The 22,482-nt window shown below is 43.4% G+C and overlaps 1 protein-coding gene across 3 annotated transcripts in view; it reads left to right on the forward strand.

The window, feature by feature from the left end:
• Positions 1-22,482, forward strand: part of ABCC13 (multidrug resistance-associated protein 11) — a 340,660-nt gene that overhangs the window by 296,568 nt on the left and 21,610 nt on the right. For all 3 annotated transcript variants that reach the window (XM_087378873.1, XM_087378874.1, XM_087378875.1), the window contains exons 29-30: positions 18,852-18,950; positions 19,067-19,159. In XM_087378873.1, coding sequence (XP_087234999.1) covers positions 18,852-18,950; positions 19,067-19,159 — 192 coding nt within the window. The remainder of the gene's footprint in view (positions 1-18,851; positions 18,951-19,066; positions 19,160-22,482) is intronic.

Consider the following 22,482-nt stretch of genomic DNA (forward strand, 5'->3'; position numbering starts at 1 on the left):
TGTAACGCATCTAGCAAATCATCGATCCGAGCCATTGGATACCTGTGCTTAATAGTGATATTATTCAATGCTCTGTAATCTATACAGAGGCGAAAAGTATCATCTTTCTTCTTCTTTAATATCACTGGCGAAGCAAAAGGTGAGAAACTGGGTTGAATCTGCCCCAGCTTGAGGTATTCTTCTAGTTATCTTCGTACCTCCGCCTCTTCGGTAAAACTTAACCTATAGGGAGGTCTATTTATAGGTTCTGCCCCGGGGATTAGTTCAATCTTATGATGAACATTTCCTCTGGAGGTAACCCATAAGGTAACTTATTCCTAAAACAATCAGAGAACTCCTCTGCTATTTGATTAGCCAGCTTGGCCATCTCTTCATTTTGGGTAACAACAGTGCTAGCCGAAGAATCATCAATCGGCTCTACCGATGCTGTACAAAGAAACAAAAACTCTTCTTGAGCTTTTCGAATTTCCATTACGGAAACCAACGGTCCTTGAGGTATATCTTTTTCACCTCGTAAGACATACATCACATCATTCATCTTAAATTGATAAATGTGCTTTTTCCAATCTATGGTTGGATTCTTCCTAGAATGCCAAGCCTTACCCAAGGCTATGTCTGCATGAGCAAGCTTTGTCATTTCAAAATCAAGCTTCTCAGCATAGTCCTGAATTCGAAGCTCCAACTGGGTAACCCTTTGGTCCCATACTTCAATTGAACTTCCATCTGCCATTCTGACTGTATATGCATAGTCAGATGGGCTAGTCTTTAGTTTCAGCCTCTTTACAAGCTTGGAGTTAATTACATTGTGTGTTGATGTTGAGTCAAACAACACAATGACATCATGATTAGCTACTTGCCCTTTCATCTTAATTAACTCCGTATCATTAAAGGCTGTATACCCCGTTGCTGCGGGCTTTGACAGGACATTATCAGGTGCACTAGTTACTAGCTTAGCAACAGACACACATAACAAAGCAGGTACTGACCTTTGAGAAGATCCCGCTAGCTAAATCTGCATCTATTCTGCTCTGGGACTTCCCTCAATTTCCACGTCGCATTATGAGATCACCATCTCAGCCATCCGACGATCTTTGTTCCGTGGACAATCTTTCCACTGATGAGACTGAAGGCATCCAAAACACAAGCCTTCTCTCCTCGCTTTTTCTCTTTGCTCTGGGTTCAAAGAAGACTTCAACCAAGCCCGGGCTGCCATTGGTGTTACTTTTCTTTTGATTCCAATGGTAGTACTTGATTTAGGAGTCTCAACTGGTTTCGCCTGCTTGGCTTGACCACTAGGCTGTGAGGCACTCCCTTTGCTAATCCACTTCTTCTTAAACTTAGTTTTCTTCGGGTACTCATACCGAGTCCTAACCTGCACAAACCCACTTGGTCTGTTCCCTTTTGCATCCTCATAGTTCAGGGCTATGGCAATTGCTTCATTTAGCGTGTTCGCATACTTAGCCCGAACTTTCATCTTGATCCGATCATTCAATCCAAAGATAAAATCTTTTACCTAGATTGACTGAGGTAGAGGCTCATAAACCTTCATTACACTTTCTCTGAACTTATCAGTGTATTCTGCCACTGATAAATTTCTCCGACGAAGGTTTCGATATTGATCCCAAGCTCGAGATGCTTCATCAGGAGGTAAGAAGTGTTTTCTAAATTCTTTTTTAAACCCCTCCCAAGTAGTGGATGCCAATCCATCTTTCTGTTGTTTTATCCACCACCTATCCGCTGCCTCATTAAACATATGGGTGGCCTCGCGGATTTTCTTCATTTCAGGTGCACAGTTACTAGCTTAGCAACAGACACACATAACAAAACAGGTACTGAGCTTTGAGAAGATCCTGCTAGCTAAATCTGCATCTGTTCTGCTCTGGGACTTTCCTCCATTTCCACGTCGCATTCTGAGATCACCATCTCAGCCATCCGACGATCTTTGTTTCGTGGACAATCTTTCCACTGATGAGACTGAAGGCATCCAAAACACAAGCCTTCTCTCCTCGCTTTTTCTCTTTGCTCTGGGTTCAAAGAAGACTTCGACCAAGCCTAGGCTGCCATTGGTATTACTTTTCTTTTGATTCCAATTGTGGTACTTGATTTAGGAGTCTCAACTGGTTTCGCCTGCTTGGCTTGACCACTAGGCTGTGAGGCACTCCCTTTGCTAATCCACTTCTTCTTAAACTCAGTTTTCTTCGGGTACTCATACCGAGTCCCAACCTGCACAAACCCACTTGGTCTATTCCCTTTTGCATCCTCATAGTTCAGGGCTATGGCAATTGCTTCATCCAGCGTGTTCGCATACTTAGCCCGAACTTCCATCTTGATCCGATCATTCAATCCAAAGATAAAATCTTTTACCTAGATTGACTGAGGTAGAGGCTCATAAACCTTCATTACACTTTCTCTGAACTTATCAGTGTATTCCGCCACTGATAAATTTCTCTGATGAAGGTTTTGATATTAATCCCAAGCTGGGCATGCTTCGTGAGCAGGTAAGAAGTGTTTTCTAAATTCTTTTTTAAACCCCCCCAAGTAGTGGATGCCAATCCATCTTTTTGCTGTTTTATCCACCACCTATCCGCTACCTCATTAAACATTGGGTGGCCTCGCGGATTTTCTTCATTTCCATGGCTTTGCAAAATTCACAAGATTATGACAGCTAGTCCCTCCACGCGATGTCACGGAATCCTAAAAGTAATCACCCGTAAACCAGCGTGTGCTTCAGTCTTAGTCTTTTTTTTCTCATCTTCTGTAAGACAGGATCCCCGCTCCTCTATTGGCTTCCTGGTGGTATCACACTAAGGCTTGACGAAAAAGCGGATTAACAATCCGACGCATCGCCAATCGTTCACAGATCGCCACGCTGATGAACCCTCGATCCAACCCAATCACCTGCCGCTCTGATACCAAATGATACGTACAAGTATTTTAACACCTAATATTTCACACCAATCACGGGCATAGGCACACAGATTATCCTCCCAGCTAACCTCGATGGTAGCAAGCTCACAGAAAAAATCTACTGTTACGTGAAAGCTCCTGCTTGCCAAATCCCAAGGAGTCCCAATTCCCTAGATGGATCTAGTATGCCACATGTCTTCATTCTAAGGTACCTCCTAAATGCATCATTTACCCCTCTCTTGGGATATCATTGAATCATTTGCCCCTTGGCACATTTAATGCATTTAGACCCTTTAGTGCATTTAGACCCTTTAGCCTTAGATCCACCTAGTCTAGTGCCATATCACCCTCACCAAGGACCTTGACCTTGATTCCTTTTTGATCATTTACGTGAAGCCCAAACTAATATAATACAAACATTGATCCTTTAAAGAAAAATGTCGACTGACCCTTCCGAGGTCATGTTACCTCAACTTGAGCGTAACAAATTGATTCCTCTCCCATTGAGAATGCTTCTTATCCTTGGTTGTTTTACTTTTATACTTGCATTATGTAAATTTGCATATTAAGCTCATCATGAATATATGAGTCTTTCTAACTCAAAATTGGTGTACAACTCTTATCTTTTTTATGTTTAAAATTATCAAACTTGCAGGTGCAAACAATTTTGGGTCCTATGACCTTACTGTCTGACCGACAAGGAGCTCTCATGGCAGCACCTCGACACTCACCACCATCCAAGTATCAGTCTCATAAGAGGATAAACAACGTATTGAGCACATTGTTTAGGACCAACAGGATAAAGCAGTCCTAGCGTGTATAGTTAGTCACACACCAATAAGATGACAAGTTCAAGACTGATTTCAAGTGATATTTGCTTTGGATATTGAAGATGTAACGATTATCGGCATGAGGTTTTTCTACTCTAGCTACGTATTGCACCTTCATGCTGAAAGGAGCTTATGATGCCTGCCAAAACCACTATAATTTTAATAGGATTCCGTGGCCCATTCCAGCTAAGCCAGGAGTTGTGGCTGTTCTTCCCAGTTAGACCTCACATCATCTATTCACAACACATTCATGGGAGTTTGTTGGTTTGCCAACAGAATAGGTGGTTGACATTGGGATGAACGGACCCGTGTCCCTTGTATAGGCGCATACCAGATCCTATTCCAAATCCAAAGGGGGATGTTGCACAATGATCCTGAAACGTACCTTAGCTAATTCTCTAATCTCGATTTTATCTCATCACGGGCGATGGCATCTCGTTTTTCCACCCAGCCTTGCTCTCATGGATCGCATTTCATCAGACACGTAATTTCTTTGTCTCATGCCTATCCACAAAACCCTCAACTCCCTAGATGGTTCCCTTTGCCACATGTCATCATTTTAGCCCTTTTTACTTGGTACACCATTTACCCCTCTCTTGGGGCACAATTAAACCATTTGCCCCTTGGCATTATTACACATTTAGGTGCACCTAGGCCTTAGCACTCAGAACCACCTAGTCAATGCCATTTCACCCTCACCTAGGACTTTGGCAGTTACTTCTCTTGACCATTTTATTTACGCACATTAAATATTACAGAAGTCGATCATCTAAGAGAAAATGCCCACCGATCTTTCCGAGGTCATGCTATCTCGGCTAGAGTATAACATTCCTTCCCTCTTCAAGCATCAGCGTCCTCGATGATGAAATCTAGGAACACTCTCCATAACTGGTATACGGATTCCCAGGTAGCTTCCGATAGAGGTAGACCATGCCATGCAACCAACACTGTGGGGATCTTCCGATTGCGTACTTGCATTGTTCCTCGGTCGAGGATTCTTGTTGGTTTGCGCCTCGCATTATCCTCTATCTCCTGAAACAAAACCACACCTTCGATTAGTGAGTCACCAGTATGCAAAAATTTCTTTAAACGAGAAACATGAAACACTGGGTGCACCTTACACCCCAGTGGTAATTCTAATTTATAGGCTACCTTGCCTATTCTTTTTAGAATTAACCACGGCCCACAGTATCGAGGTGATAACTTAGCACACTCTCCTGAAGTCGACGACTTCGAGTGTGAAGGAACTCTGAGAAAAACTTTTTCTCCTTCCTTAAATACTCTTATAGACCGGTTTTCATTCGCATACACCTTGGCTCTATCCATAGCTTGGCGGATATTAGCTCTCGCAAGTGCTAGCATCTCCCGCATCTGAACCACAAAGTTCGCGGCACTAGGAACTTTCTGAGGTACTCCAACTATAGTTGGATTTGCTAGTCTATAACCATAGTTCAGCTCAAACGGATTGAACCGTGTAGAGGAATGTTTTCTATCATTGTAGGCAAACTTCAACGATGGCAACCACTTGTCCCATGTATGTTGCCTCAATGACACATATGCCCTCAGCATATCCTCTAAAGTCTGGTTGACTCTCTCCGTCTGACCATCCGTCTCAGGATGATCCCCACTACTCATTCCCAACTCAGTCCTTAGTGTCTCAAATACCGTTGTCCAAAAATGACCGGTAAATCTGACATCTCTGTCTGACACTATGGATCTAGGCAATCCATGCAAACGAAATATATGTCTAATAAACAAATCCGCCACTTGCGGGGCACTAACAGACTCTCTATTCGGAATGAAGTGAGCCATCGTGGTTAGACGATCAACCACCACAAGGATAGAATCATACCCTCCTTGTGTTGTAGGCAGCCCTACAATAAAGTCCATGGAAATGCTCTCCCACTTACTTAGTGGTATCTCCAAGGGCTGTAAAAGTCCGGGTAGCTTCACCCGCTCGGCCTTGCTTACCTGACACGAAAAACACCGTGTCACATATTCATGAATATGCTTTTTCATCTTTGGCCAAAAGAAATCTCGCTTCACGAGATCATATGTCTTCTCGACCCCTGGATGTCCCGCACATGGGCTATCATGGCACTGTCGAATGACTCTCTGCCTGAGATCATTCTAACTAGGTACTACAACCTTGCCATTTCTTTTTAGCATACCATCCCTTATGGTATATCTTGCATAAGTTTGGCCTTTTCTGGATGCTAGGTCATCCATTTCATTTTCCTCGTGTTTTAACACATGAGCTTTAGGCCATAAGCTCTAGACAAACTCGTCCACCTTTTGAGTTTCTCTGATCTCGGTCATTAGAGTACTCTCTAATACCGTGAAACTCAGGTTGTGCATAATGCGAGATAACGCATCAGCAACCTTATTATCTTTTCCTTTTCGGTACCGAATCGTTAAATTAAACTCCTGCATGAGCTCTGCCCACCTAGCTTGGTGGCCCCTCAAGTCAGGCTGTTTACAAAAATGTTTCAGAGTATCATGATCCACATCCACATAAAACTTTGAACCATACAAATAATGCCTCCATGTTTTCAAAGCATGGATAATAGCATACAACTCTAATTCATGAGTTGGCCAATTTCTTTGAGAGGGAGAAAGCTTCTTGCTTTCAAAGGCTACTGGCCTTTCCTCTTGAAGGAGAACTGCTCCTACCGCAATGCCACTTGCATCGGTTTCCAAGAACAACGGTTTCTGGGGATCAACTATTTTTAACACCGGTCCTGTGACCATAGCTTGTTTTATGGTGTTAAAACTTTTTTGTTGATTCTGTCCCCAAATAAAAGGTACTTTATCCGAGGTCAGATCAGTCAATGGCGATACTATTTCGGAATATCCTTTGATATGCCTTCTATAAAATTGGACAAATCCCAAGAATGACCGCAACACGTGGTCAGACTCTGAGGGATTGGCCAAGTCAGTATCGCAGCCACTTTCTTCGGATCCATTTCTACCCCCTGTGGAGTAATTATGAACCCTAAATATTCAAGCCTAACCATACACAGTATAGTTTTCTTTTTATTTACATAAACACTGGCTTTCCTCAAAGTACTAAACACTATTCTTAAGTGTTCACGATGCTCAGTAATACTTTTACTGAACACTAGAATATCGTCAATAAAATGTACTACAAACTTTCCGATATACGGACGTAGTAAATCGTTCATAAGCATGACGAATTTCGCTGGAGCATTGGTAAGTCCAAAGGGCATTACCAAAAACTCATAATGACCAAACCTACTTTTGAAAGCGGTTTTATGCACATCCTTGGCTCTAATCCGGATCTGATGGTAGCCACACTTAAGATCTATCTTGCTGAAAATCACGGCTCCATGTAATGCATCTAGCAAATCATCAATCTGAGCCATCGGATACCTGTGCTTAACAGTGATATTATTCAATGCTCTGTAATCTATGCAGAGGCGAAACGTATCATCCTTTTTCTTCTTTAATATCACTGGCGAAGCAAAAGGTGAGAAACTTGGTTGAATCTGCCCCAACTTGAGGTATTCTTCCAGTTGTCTACGCACCTCCGCCTCTTCAATGAAGCTCATTCTATAGGGAGGTCTATTTACAAGTTCTGCCCCCGGGATCAGTTCAATCTTATGGTGAACTTTCCGCTCTGGAGGTAACCCATAAGGTAGTTCATCCCTAAAACATTCAGAGAACTTCTCTGATATTTCTTTAGCCAACTCGGCCATTTCCCCATCTTGGGTAGCCTCAGTGCTAGTCGATGCATCGTCAATCGACTCTATCGATGCCATACATAGACACAAAAACTCTTTCGGAGTCTTCCGAATTTCCATGGCTGAAATCAATGGTCCTCGAGGTAAATCCTTTTCACCTCGCAAAACATATTCTACCCCGTTCATCTTGAACTGGTAAATATGCTTCTTCCAATCAATGGCTGGATTTTTCCGAAAATGCCAAGCCATGCCTAGGGCTATATCTGCGTGAGCAAGTCTGGTCAGTTCAAAGTCTAGCTTCTCAACATAGTCCTGAATTCGAAGTTCCAACTAGGTAATCCTTTGGTCCCATACTTCAGTTGAACTTCCGTCCGCCATCCTGACCGTATAAGCATAGTCAGACAGACTAGTTTTCAACTTGAGCCTCTTAATAAGCTTCGAGTTGGTTACATTGTGTGTTGACGCTGAGTCAAACAACACAATCACATCATGATTGGCTACTTGCCCTTTCATTTTAATCAACTCGGGCTCATTGAAAACTGTATACCCCGTTGCTGCGGGCTTTGAAAGGATGTTATCAAGTGCACCGCTTACTAACTTAGTAACAGACACACTTAACAACACAAGTACTAACCTCTGAGAAGGTCCCGCCAATTGCATCTGCATATGTTCCGCATTGGGACTCTCCTGCATTTCCGCGTCGCATTTAGATATTATCATATTGGCCATGCGACGGTCTTTATTTAGTGGACAGTCTTTCCACTGATGTCGCTGAAGGCAGCCGAAGCACAATCCTTCTTTTCTAGCTTTCTCTTTTTGTTCAGGGGTCAACGAGGACTTTGACCAAGCCTGGGTTGCCATTGGAGTCATTTTTCTTTTCACCCCAACGGTGGTACTTGTTTTTCCTGGTCCCTCAACCAGCTTCACCTGCTTGGTTTGGCCACTTGGCTGGGAGACACTTGTCTTTGAAATCCATTTCCTCTGAAATCCCCCTTTTCTCGGGTACTCATACTGAGTCCCTGCCTGCACAAATCCACTAGATCTGCCTCTGGCATCCTCATAGTTCAGGGCTACTGCAATAGATTCATCTAATGTAGTCACATATTTAGCCCGAACTTCCATTTTAATTTTGTCGTTCAGTCCATAGATATAGTCTTTTAACTGAACCGACATAGGGAGAGGGTCTGTTATTTTTATGACACATTCCCTGAACTTGTCAGTGTACTCTGCCATCGACAAATTCCTCTGACGAAGGTTTCTATAAGCATCCCAAGCTCGGGACTCTTCGTCAGGTGGAAGAAAGTGTTTCTTAAATTCAGCTTTAAACCCTTCCCAGCTGGTAGGAGCAACTTGATCTTTCTGTTGCTTTATCCACCATCTATCCGCTGCCTCAATAAACAGGTGAGTTGTTGGGATATCTCAAGGTGTATGCCTCAGGCACACCTTATGTTTCTATGTGTGAGTGCTAGAGGCACAGTTAGGTGGTGGAAAAGCCACATAGGATGATTGAGTGAATCTAGGAGCAGATTGAGGAGATGATTGTGGAGCTTTGAGGTCATCAGTGATGTCAGTGACCTTGTATGAGGTGCCTACTTAAGGACCTCTTTCTTCTTCATTCTATATGCAAGTATTCTGATTTTGTGTCCACTCTACTCTTTCCTTTCAGTGTTCCAGCCTCACGGATTTTCTTTAGATCAGATCGGATTTCACAAATGGCGAAGGCTTCTTCCCACTTGTGTAACCAAACCTCGATCACATCAGAACTGCGCTCGGTCATCCGACCAGCATACTTCTCTGGTCTATAGTTGGCAATATTAGGCACCTTGACCCTCGCACGCTCTGATACCAATTGAAACGTACCTTAGCTAATTCTCTAATCTCGATTTTATCTCATCACGGGCGATGGCATCTCGTTTTTTCACCCAGCCTTGCTCTCATGGATCGCATTTCATCAGATACGTAATTTCTTTGTCTCATGCCTATCCACAAAACCCTCAACTCCCTAGATGGTTCCCTTTGCCACATGTCATCATTTTAGCCCTTTTTACTTGGTACACCATTTACCCCTCTCTTGGGGCACAATTAAACCATTTGCCCCTTGGCATTATTACACATTTAGGTGCACCTAGGCCTTAGCACTCAGAACCACCTAGTCAATGCCATTTCACCCTCACCTAGGACTTTGGCAGTTACTTCTCTCGACCATTTTATTTACACACATTAAATATTACAGAAGTCGGTCATCTAAGAGAAAATGCCCACCAATCTTTCCGAGGTCATGCTATCTCGGCTAGAGCATAACAGATCCCTTTTGGGTAGATATAGTGCTAACCCATATAGAGAGCCTACATTCACAAAAATTAAGTACAATTGTACTAGAGAAATTAGAACTTGAAGATTTCCATTAAGCCCTACAATTCAAAGATAGATTATGACTCTCATCAGATGTGGATTGTAAAAGATGACAAGGAATTGTTCTTGAAAAGTCAAATGAAAAGAGAGATTCATGATCTACTAAATCATACCTTGGCCAAGAGCTACGTGGACTACCTTGTTCAAAGCCTAAATACCATAGTATAGAAATCTTACCAATTCAACACTCCATGTAAAGATTGTCTGCCCATACACCTCCCCCTAGCTCCCACCTAGCATGCCCTTCATTGCTCCCATCCCCTCACCTTCATCAGCCCCCGACTAAGGTGGACCCCTTCTGTCTTGCTTAATGGCTTCCCTAAAGTTCTGGCATCTGGAACCATATGGAACTATTCACAAGTCCTAGAGGCCTCCCTTGTCTTTCTTTGTTCTAGGAAAGGGGAAATGGTAGGGGTTGTGGGTAGGTGAGCTCACCTGATTTGGGGTTTCATATACTGTGCCTCTAGAGTGCAGGGGTGAACTCCAACCTTGTTTTGACACCAATTGCGAGAGTAACACATGATGCATCTATTAGTACATGGGACTCATAGGATGCCCCATATGAATGATGCATGGTCACGTCAAGTTTTTACAATAATATTTCTTGAATTGGGTGCTTGTTGCTACCAATGTGTTTGGAGAAGTGTAATATGTTATCAAAGGATATTTATGGAATTGGGTGCTTGTTGTTACTGATGTGTTTGTGTCTAGGCTGGCCAAGTTTGTCCCTTGGTCTGGTTATCCTAGAAACTTGGTGTGGCTCTATCAACTTTGACGGCTTGGATTTGTGCCAGGCTGTCAAGCTTGGGTTGCCTTTGTTGTTGCTGCAATGACATTGACTACTCCAAAAACCCTCAAAGTCCAATTGATTGGTAATCTCTTCATGGTCATTGTACTATGCAGAGATAAAATGTGCACCGATTTCAGGCTGAAGCCTAAGAGATTGTTTCTTCAGCAGGAGTCACAGCTTGCCTTGGTTGACATCCTAGTGGACATCCTATTTCTTCAGCCGCACCTATTATTTAATAGCAAACTTTTCACATATGTGTTTTCCCATTTCTAAGATGAGGACCAACTATCTGGTCCATGGAACTAGATTGGAATGGCAAGGTGAGCCTTTATATTGTCTCCTCATTGGCTTCAACTCTTCACCTAGGGAGGAATAATTCTAGGTTGAGCAGTGTGAGTTGGTCTTTCCCCTTCCTCCCCTTCTCTTTTCTCCTTTTTACTCTTTAAGCTAGAAGGTGGAGATTCTTATTTGATGGAAGAATTCAAATGGAGAAGGTGTCCATTCATTTGGTCTAGCCAAAAAGGCTCACATGACAGCGCCCTTGACACAGTCAGCCACCTCCTTTCCCAAATGACAAACAATTGGTGGAGAAAGATGTTTAAAATATTCATAGCAGAGCATGGTTGGGTGCATGGTTGGAATGATTGCATACTAGATGAGCATGGCAGATCACTGGGCATGTCATATTATATGCAGTGGTCTAGATGGGAGTTGGGACCTGCATCCACGGTGGATGCTTGGAAATCTTTCAGGATGCTTCCAAAGGATCAGAGAGCTCGTTCAGTTAGTTACCTCAGAGGAAGTGCAGCCAGAATGCAACAGAAAGATGCAGCCATACCAGTAGAGTGGATGGATACAGATCATTTGCTTATTTCTGAGTCCACCTGGTTGGGGGCTTTTTTGAGGATAGGTATCCCTCTGCAGGTTATAGCCTTGCGGGATGCACATGAGGATACCCTTGTCTTTCAGGTTCATGCAGGAGGCAGACTCCACAATTCTTCAAAGGACATTCTTTTGGAGGCTCTTTTTCAGCGTGTCAGGATTGCAGGATACATGGAGATGGGTAGAGACTCACAGTGGTATCTGGATCCAAACCACATTCTCCTGGCTATTGGATCTTGGAGGCTTTGGTTGTATGGAGGTTCCCCTATTAGATCCTTGCAGTGGGATCCAGGGGAATGGGAGTGGATAGTTGCAGGGCACCTAGAGAAGAGCATTCCCTTCTTTCGTTACACGGTCAGAAATGCCAGGAGATTCCAGCTCAGTTGTAGAGGTTGGAGGTCCTCTAGAGCTCCTCATTGGGATACTTTTCAGATTTCTGTAGAGATGCAAAAAAACTTTTGGAGGAGACTTTGGAAATCCCTCAGGAATAGGAAAGTCACGTTATTCATTTGGCTTACTATTTATGGAGGGATTGCTGTGAACCTGTCGAGATCCAGGTTCGGGGTGGACCCTACTTGTCCTCGATGCCACTCAGCAGTCGAGTCAGTGCAGCACTGCCTTTGGGAGTGCACTCATGCGAGGATGATTTGGAAGGGTGTTGCTAGGATACTTTGCACTTTTCATAGAGCACCCTTCTTCATGACCTGGGGATTAGTTGCTTGGTTGTCACTCACTGGTTCACAAGCTTTTTTCGAGGGACATGACACGGACACAACTTTCTTCGTTCGATGATATTTTGTCATGCTCCCTCTGGGATGTTCCGTTTACTCCATTCAGAGCTACCCACGCTTCTGTAGACACATCTTGGGAGATTCTGGCTAGTATCACTGCATGGCATATTTGGAGAGCTAGATGTACATAGGCTTTGGAGGACTCCCAAGTTCACCCTTCTTAGACTATGGCCAGTATCTAGGCAGATACTATACACACTTTGATGGCCATTTGGGCAAACATACAGGGAACCTCCAGGACTGCTAGTGCTAGGAGGGTTGCTTTTCTCAGAGTCTGGAAGGATTGTCCTTTCTTCTTTGACTCTCCTTCAGGGATGAAGTGGCATTTCCAGCCGCCGCCTGGGATTTTTGTTTGCTCATTCTGAGCTGTTTTTTCTCATGCTTGACATGATGTACTCCCGCACTTGAGCTTGCTCTGTGGTTTTTATTCATACTTGATGAAGTACTTTTCTTGGAAAAAAAAAAAAACAATAGCTTTGAAAATGGGTCCAAGGAAGTCTAGTCTTGGAAGGTGTCAGGTGATCACATTTAGGAGGCCACCCTCCATGGGAGTAGTGGCATTAAACCAACTCACCAAAACTTCATTTCTAAATTTTCTGATTGCTTACTAGACAACCTAACCTGGAGTACCTGTTCAAGACCTAAAAACCATGGGATAGAAATCATATAAAGATTCAGCCCGTACACCTCCCCCTAGCCCTACCCTTCAAGGATACCCTCCATTGCTCCCATCTCCATGCCTTCATCAGCCCCTCGACTAGTGTGGACCCCTTCCTGTCTTGCCTTATGGATTCCCTCAAAGTTTTGGCATGTGGAACCATATTGATGTCTCAATGAACTATTCACACATCCTAGAGGCTTTCTTTGTTCCAAGAAAGGGTAAATGCTAGGGGTTGTGGGTAGGTCATCTCACCCGATTTGGGGTTCATGTACTATGCCTCTAGAGTGTAGGGGTGAACTCAAACCTTCTTTTGACTACAATTGCGAGAGTAACACATGATGCATCTATTAGTACATGGGACTCATAGGATGCCCCATATGGATTATGCATGGTCATATTTGCCTATTATGAGCAATTTTTTACAAGAATATTTCTTAAATGGGTTGCTTGTTGCTACCTATGTGTTTGGAGAAGCGTAATACATTTTTCAAAGGATATTTATGGAATTGGGTGCTTGTAGCTACCGATGTGTTAAGTTTTGTCCCTTGGTCTGGTTACCCTAGAAATGTGGTGTGGCTCTATCAACTTTGACGGCTTGGATTTGTGCCTTGGCGTGGGCTTTCAAGCTTGGGTTAATCTGGCTATGCCTTTGATTCGTTGCTGCATCTTCGACTCCAAAAACCCTCAAAGTTCAATTGATTTTCTTCATGGTCTCGGACATTGTGGAGAGTATTCTTCAAGTGTCCCACAACTTTCCCATGCATTGTACCATGCAGAGCTAACATGTGCACGGATTTTAGGGTAAAGCCTAAGAGATTGTTTCTTCAACAGGAGTCACAGCTAGCCTTGGTTGGCATTCCTATTGGACATCTTGTTTACTTCAACAGCACCTATTATTTAATAGCAAACTTTCACATATGTGTTTTCCTATTTCTAAGATAAGGTCCTACTATCTGGCCCGTGGAGCCAGATTGGACTGGCAAGGTTAGCCTTTCTATTGGCTCCTCATTCGCTTCAACTCTTCACCTAGGGAGGGATGATTCTAGGTTGAGCAGTGTGAGTTGGTCTTTTCCCCTTCCTCCCCTCCCCTTTTCTCATTTTCCTCTTAAGCTAGAAGGTGGAGACTCTCATTTGACAAAAGAACCTAGATGGAGAAGGCGTCCATTTGGTCTAGCCAAAAAGACTCACATAGCAGCACCCTTGATACCTCATCCATCCCATTTTCGGAAGGACAAACAATTGGTGGAGAAAGCTGTTCAATACCTTCACAACAGAGCATGGTGGGGTGCATTGTTGGCCTTACCTCCACATGTGACATGAGATTAGTTCTGAAAATAGGTTCAAGCAAGTCTAATCTTGGAAGGTGTCAGGTGATCACATTAGGGGCATTTTTCTCCTTCAGCTAATTTACTGTTGTCAGTATCAAACCCCTTGGGTTACCCCATTAGAGGAGGTTTGGACTAGAGTGGAGGGCAAGAGAAGAGTGAAGAGAGTGGAAAAGAACGCTAGACGATGGGCTCAACATAGACAATAGAGCCTAGACAAGGGTGAGACTTCAATTTAAGACCTTGTAGGGTGAGTAGACGGCTGAGGCCCACCTTGAGCATCTAGTCTTTCCAAAGAGGGAGAATTTTTTCAATCTCCTTCTAGATATTCAGCCATAGAACACAATCCTAGTTCCCCCAATATAGGTTCAGCCAGTTTTAGGGCCAGCTCCAAAGATCACTTCTCCCCCGGTCTGCTGCCTCCTGCCGCCCTCACAGCATCCTCCTCCCACCCCCCTGCATCCACCTACCTTCCCCGATCTTTTGACCAGTCCTCATGGCGATCTCTCATCTCACTTCCCTCCCATTGTTTCCTCTATTTTGTTGATAATCAATCTTGTCACCTATCCACCTTCAAGGCCTCTTTCCTCCCTTCTTGCTCCCTCCCTGTGAGATTCCCCGTAGATTGAGGCCTCAAAATCGCACCCCCACAGGCTATCTCCTTGAGAGTTCAAGCACTTGGGGCCTTGAAAGTACACAAAGGTCCTCAAGGAGTACGTTTTGGCTTTGGAGGTATGGAGCAGTAGGGAGCGCACATGATAATTCTGGGGAATTTATTTCACGGCCATGTCAAAGGTAAATATTGTCCCACATTCAAGGAAAAGAGGTATGGAGCAGTAGGAAGCAACATGATCATTCTGGGGCATTTATTTCGCGGCCATGTCAAAGGTAAATATTGTCCCACATTCAAGGCAAATCGCTCTTCTACTTTGGAGACATGATGATCTTTGATCGCTTTGGATTGAATTGAAGTTGAGGAATAGGAAGACGCCTCTCGGGAGGCCAACTCCCCATAGTGTGGGAACCATGTTTTTTTTGTTTTGTACTTCCTAACTAGTATTCACTCACATAGTGTGGAATGTAGAATGTACCTGACCACTAGACAAACCATGTATGATTTTTTATACTAGGAGGCTCCAGACTACTATTCACTCCCATAGTGTGTAATGTGGAATGGAACTGACCACTGGACATAGGAACATTTGTTGAGGTGGGCTTTGTGGAGAATTATTTAGCAAAGGTCTCTAGTCTATCCACGTAACTAAGGGCCACATCTATCTAGGTGATGCAAGCAATGATGAAATGGAGGTAGATGGTAGGAATGAGAGAATCAAGGGATGTTGGCTACATTCCTTGGATGGTATAACTTGAGATGATTAAGGATAAGAATGTGGATCTAGAGTACCATCCTTGCATGTCCTCCTGGGTTTTGATAAGCTCATTGTGGCATGCAAAGATCTTGGAGCTTTTGACATAAAGACCTCCTAAAAAGAGAAGATATTATAAAAATACTATGGCCATGCACAAAACCAGTCTATGTATCATGAATCAAATAAACAAGGGCTGCAACTATAGGTGGATCGCCTTGGCTAAGATTACGAGCAACGCCTAAACGTGTAATTGGCCTCCAAGGGAGATTCTGGCTAGTATTGCAGCATGGCATATTTGGAGAGCCAGATGTATAGAGGAATTGGATGGATCCCAGGTTTACCCTTCTCAGACATTGACGAGTATATGGATTGATACTATACATACTTTAATGGCCATCTGGGCGAGCATGCAGGGGTCATTGAGAGAAACCTCTGCTAGGAGGGATATATTTTTCAAAGTATCAAGGGGATCGGCTTTCTTCTCTGATTCTGCTTCAGGGTTGAGGTGGCATTTTCAGTCTCAACCCTGGTTATTTGCTAGCTCTTTTTGAGTTCTGGTTTTTGTCATGCATGGCATGATGTAATCCCACATTGATCTTGCTGTTGTGGTTTTCATTCATACCTAATAGAATTAACTTTTTACCAAAAAAAAGAAGTAATTGGCCTCCGTTATGTAATCGAATTTCTGCACCCCCCTTTAGGGATAATAAGTGAAGAAGGCTAAGTCCATAATCCCATATGCTCTGAATGTTTTCTCAATGTCTTCCCAAAACAGAGTAAAGAAGGAGGGGGTCAATCCATTAGAACCAGGGCATTTACCCTTACACAAGGCAAATAATGCAGTCGTCAATTCTGTGTTGGTGAATGGTGCATCAAGTGGGATCCTCATATCTAAAGTTACCAACAAGAAACAGTCTATGGAACCCTCAATGGTCACTATCTCTCTCACGCGACTTCCTATAATTTACCTGACTTCTTGTAGTTCCTATCATCTAGTTTGTGATCTTGGATAGAGACAATATTATGTGGGTTTCCCGGAAACGCCTAGATGAAGCTGTTTGTATATTTTTCTATGGCAGAGATGTGAAATACTGCCAAGACCCTAAAAGTTTTATTTACTACTCCTCATCGACAACAGGAAAAGCTTAGAAATACTTCTCTGATCTAGTAGTGCACCCAACCTCCTAGCGTATGTAAGGGGGTTAAAGTCAATTCCATTGAAGAAAGAATAACAACCTATTGTTTCTATGAGATGGAGACTTACGATCCATTACTACATAACAATGGGAGGAAAGAATAAACTCTGTAGAGTCTCCACAATCAGCTAAGGGGGTGCTGCACAAGTTGAAAGGGAGTGAGTATTTTTTGAGTGAAAGCCACTACTTGAGAAGGAGTGGTGTCTATGCCTATGTAAATCATAAGTCGCTGCCCTGGTAGGAATATCAAACTAGGCCCAACTCCTAAAGCAAAGGTCAATGGAGGTTCTCCTCTTAGAGGAAGCAAGTATTGTAAAGAGACCGAAAGTGTTGGAAAACTGATGAACTATGGACTTAGTTCACTAAATTACCCTTGGGGTAATTTTTGGGTTAGGATGAATAAAAGATCAAAAAGAGTGGTAGGTAGGTCTTGGGTCCTAGGGTAGAACACCCATAACTTTACGTCATGGACAGGGGTTAAAGAATTTTTAAGGGACCAAGATTCCACATACATCCATCATGGATGAAGGGGATGGTTGCTGCATGGCACCATTCTATTGGTCTATCTCGTGTGGCCTTGCCACGTGTCACACAGACATTCACTCACTCACTCACTCTAGGGCAGCCAATTAGATGCAAGTACTGCATCTAGTGCATGTGTTTGGTGCATTCTGATTAGGTACACTATGTCAGTGTGCCTCGGAGGAGGATGGTGCTGAAGCTCTAGCTTTTGGAGAAGAAGCCACTAGGAGTTTCTCAAGAAGCTTCTCCCTCCTCACCTCCACACCTCCTCAACTGGTGTGCCTTATTTGAGGTTCATTGTGCATTTGCAATTTAGCTGTTGCATTTTCAGTTCTGCGCTTTCATTCTAGCCAATTTCGGCCTTTCAGTTTGCAGCAGCAATTCCATTGTGTGTGTGCTTCTATTCCTACTTGTGTGTCGAGGGCACTACAGTCTATAGCAGGCCCCCCTTTTATTTGTTTCTTTTCAGAAAGAGACTGCTGCTAAGGCTGGAATGGCTGCCTAAAATCAGAGATCCTAGTATACTGGATCTCTAGTTGCAAATCTTGCTATCCCACACTACTACCCACCTTTTCTACAGATATGCATGAGCAGTATAAGGACTCTGTTGATCCAAGGAAGAAATATTCATCTTATTCTTGTTCTTTTTTGGGAAATCTTTGGCAAAGTGCTCAAAGCATCTACAAATGCAGCACTGGTCTTGACGTCCCACAATCTCAACCCTCTACCTAAAAAGAGAGCCATTTGGATGTTGAAGCTAAATGTAGTCCTCAGTTGTCTGCAGAGAGGGCAGCCCAACAAGTCTTAGTATCTCAATGACCACACAAAAAGGGCTCCAATGCTAGGAAGAATTCGAGGAAGAAGACTATATGCATTTAACAATAGCTCTATTCTCAATGCTTAACCATACTCAAATTGTGCTTGCTCCTTGCTCTCAATCATATGGAAAATAGAAAGCCCATGCTCTCCCTATTGTGCTTGTTTGCATGCATAGGCACACCTAAAAGCATCATCTACACTGCCAACAAGACAATCCCACATAATGGTACCATTAATAATTGATCAAGGTGGTCTACATCAAACAGACTCCTTATTTAAAGTCAATATTAGACACTTCTGATCTAAGTTAAATGGCAATATGATGGGCAAAATGAACATCTAGCTAGGTTCCTATTGAAGGTATATGTGTAGATCTTTGATGAAACCATAATATTTTTTGGAGGAATGATTAATAAATATGAAATCAAGTGACATCAAAGTAGAGCTAACTTTGAGTATCATCCATAAGAATATTCCTCGGCCTACACATTCACTCACAACATGATTTCTTAAATACATTTGATTTTGTGCTTCGGCATTTGTAAGCCTTATATATGTGACTTCAATCAAAGCACAACTTAAACTACACATCACCTATTTGTGAATAAAGGAAAATGTAAACTAATAACCTTCCTCTTACAGCATATTTTTAGTGCAAAGAATGTGGATAATGTGGCCTTGAACCAACGCGCTTCCTATGCAGAGATCGCTGCAAGTCTTTGGCTCTCGATTCGTCTTCAGGTGTGGTAGTGATATGCAATTCCCTTTTCATATTTATTAAATGAAATTGTGTTCTATATTCAAGAATACCAAATTTATCCATGTTCTACTCACCAGATTTTTGTCATGTTATACAGCTGTTAGCAGCATGCATCATTTTCTTCATCAGCATTATGGCTTTTGTTGGACATCAAGAAGGATCCCGTATCAAATCAGCTACAACTGGCTTGGTTCTCTCTCTCTCTCTCTCTCTCTCTCTCAAGGTGTATGTATAGTACAAATTTGAAGTCTCCTTTTATGGACAAAGTGGTTCTTTTTAGGAACTTACGGACAACAAAAAGGCCGAGAATTGCGCAAAGAAAAAATAAAGAAAGTCATACTAACGTCCCCACAGGAGACCTCACGGGTCTATGGGACAAAGTACAAAATGTCAAAAAGACTTACAACATCTGGATAAGCCAGAGGGTCGAGGAGTGCACATGGCATCTCAGCTCGATTATTATATCACACCAATACATACTAGGACTATAAAACTAATAGAAGTGGCCTTCACAACATCAATTTAAGATTGAGAGCCTTTAGGTTTGGATTTGAAATCTCTAATTAGTGTTGTTCCATCTCGATACACAGCCCATTTTTCAGCTTTACGTGCATCCTTCATTTTGGTGAGCTCGACACTCCTCTACTTGTTGAGCTGAGTTAAGGTAAGTTCCTAAGATATCCAAATCCTTGTGCCCTTCAACTTGTTTGTCTATCGAAGAATCTTAATTCTTTGTGCTCTCTCCTTGAAAAACACTTGTACTTGCATTCCCATTTGGGAGACACAGCTGATATCATTATGATCCCACTCTACTTGTGGTATTTCCTTCTTGAGACATGCAATCATCTCGTCTACTGTCTAATCCTATTCTTCATTAAAAGGGCCAAGGCAATCCTTGGGCAGCCCTCCAATGTGTAGTATCTTCTTATTGTGTACTATAGCCCCCTGCTCTTTTACTTCTGTGTACAGATCTGCTTTGTTGAGTTTGTTGTCCGCAACAATGGCCATCTCTTCCTTGGATGAACTCACTTGAGTGTTGATCATTTCCTTGACCTTGGAGACAAGAGTTGGTGTTGGAGGAGATGTGCTGAATTTCTCCATAGCTTCTGCAATAATTTCTTGCTTGCCTTTGTTGTCCATCTCGTTCACCTTTCTGTTAAGAGCTGCAACTAGCAGCATGAGCTCTCTGACTTCATGCTCCAAGTGGTAAATGTGCTCATGAGGGTCTAATTCGATCGTTTTCCTGTAGGTCAAAGCATAGGGGCTGGGTGTTGCTGCAATATCAGAGTAAGAGGGCTTACTGACGGGGGTCACGGTGAAAGTCTTCACCTTCGGGAAATCCATGGTGGCCTTCCAGATTCTCCAAGACCTTCACTGAAGCTAACCCCCCAGGCTGAGCCAAGGGCTCAGCTCAGTCAGGGGTAACAGGCTGTACGAAGGCGGCTTTGAGTGATTGATTATCACAGTATATTGTTGTTGGCTTTGATTCATCAAAGTACTTTGTTTCTGACAATAGTCTTTTGATGTATATGGCGACCTGTCGTATGGTGCTGTTGTATGACCTGAGAGAGAAAGAGAGAGAGAGACAAAAAGGCTGAGCGGAGATGGAGAGGCTGAGCGGGGGGGGGAGGCTGAGTGGAGGGGAGGCTGAGTAGGAGAGGCTGAGCGGAGAGGCTGAGGGGAGCGGGGGGGGAGGGAGAGAGAGAGAGAGAGAGATAGGAGCTTTGCAAAAGATTAGAGTCCAGAAATCCCTCACAACAGACCTTAAGGATGATCAATTTTTTCATGAATTCTGAGAAGAGTAGTTTCTTGTCATTTCCTCAGGTGTGTTAATACCCACTTTTGGGATTAGAGTACTGAAAACAAAGATTTAGTCATGTTTTAAATAAGACAAAGAACATCATCCATAAAGAAGGTAGCAAAGAGAGGGTTCAAAAAACCTAAGCAGAGCATTAGGGAATTCGAACATCAAATCTATATCTTCCCTAGATGAGTCATATTGGCTTGAATTCCACCTTGCATTATGTCAGTTGGTGTCTTAGATGAATATAATTCTATCCAAACTGAACTGTCCAGGCCAAACTCTCTCTAACTGTGGTTGAAGCTGGCACCAGCCATTGGTAAGCCACCTGCGGCAGCAGAGATAATCTGAAAAATCTGCTGGAGCAGCCAGCCAAAAACCTAGGAAGCTACTCGAAATAGATTTTGGAACACTGCAACAAGGTATTGGGTTTAGCACACAAGCTATCCCAACAAGTACTCACTCCATAACAAGTTTGTAATAATTTCTCTCACTGATAAAGGATCACTATTAGTTGATAGTGATCACCAGTCCCATATATCTTGACGGGTCTCATGCGGGCTTTAATACAATCATATTATTTCATATCATCTGTGTGTGTGTGTGTGTGTGTGTGTGTGTGTCTCTCTCTCTCTCTCTCTTCACAGGCCAAACTCTCTCACCAGGCCTTGAGATAGGGTATGCCTGGGAGTCTGTCTTTCGACAGCAGACTAGACGATCAGGAGGAGTCAGAGGATCTGGCGGTGTGGCAGTTCTTTATAGAGAGCATCTCAGATCGATATTCACAGTCGTGAGGAGAGACCATCGGACCATATATCTTTGGGTACGGATCAGGAGACCCCCCCTGAGAGACTTGTTTATTGCAGTATGCTACTTTCCCCCGAGACAGTCTCGTTATGCCTCAGATGGACCAGGACAGTCACCTTTTGAGGATTTGTTAGCCGATGTATTGGAGTACTCACGCCGCGGAGAGGTCATCCTTTTAGGAGACTTTAACGCGAGGACATCAGACAGACAGGCAGAGATTTTGGACTTTGCTGAGGATCCAGTCTTAGTTCCAACTGCCCCAGATGAGAGTTTTCCACGCTTATCTTCAGATAGAGGGGTAGAGGTGACAGATCAGGGACATCGCCTATTGGAGCTTCTCTCATCGCATGGCATGGTCATTTATAATGGACTTCGACAGTGGCCGCATTCATCCACAGCCACATGTTTTCCCTTCGCGGGTGGTGGTACGAGCGTCATTGATTACGTCTTGGGTCCCCCGACTTTAATCCCTTTTGTACATAACCTCACAGTCGACCCTCTTATGCCTTCAGCCGATCATGCACGTCTGCACTTTATTCTTACCCAGATTCCTTATGCCCTCCCTTCTAGACATCATGAGCGTCAGCCATACTATGAGGTTCATTTTGACCACCAGTTCGATGATATTTATAGCCAGCACCTGAGTAGTCTTCTCCATCCGCACCTTCTCGATGCCCTAGCCTCCACACAGGATCGGTGGGACCTTGTACATACCTCCATCATCTCGGCAGCCCACAAGTCCTTCCCCGTCACTTGCCACACATCCGGTCCTCCACCAGTCGGTCTTGTGCCTTGTAATGGATGGTATGATGAGGAGTGTAAAGAACTCCGCAGGAAGCTTCGCCTTGAGACACAGTAGAAGTCTCCCCTCCTCATTGAGACCAAGAAGAGTTACAAGCGTTTGG

The sequence above is a fragment of the Dipteris shenzhenensis genome, chromosome 9 (genome assembly GCF_047967505.1).
Source record: "Dipteris shenzhenensis isolate YYH24624 ecotype China chromosome 9, Dip_SZ_1.0, whole genome shotgun sequence".
NCBI lineage: Eukaryota > Viridiplantae > Streptophyta > Polypodiopsida > Gleicheniales > Dipteridaceae > Dipteris > Dipteris shenzhenensis.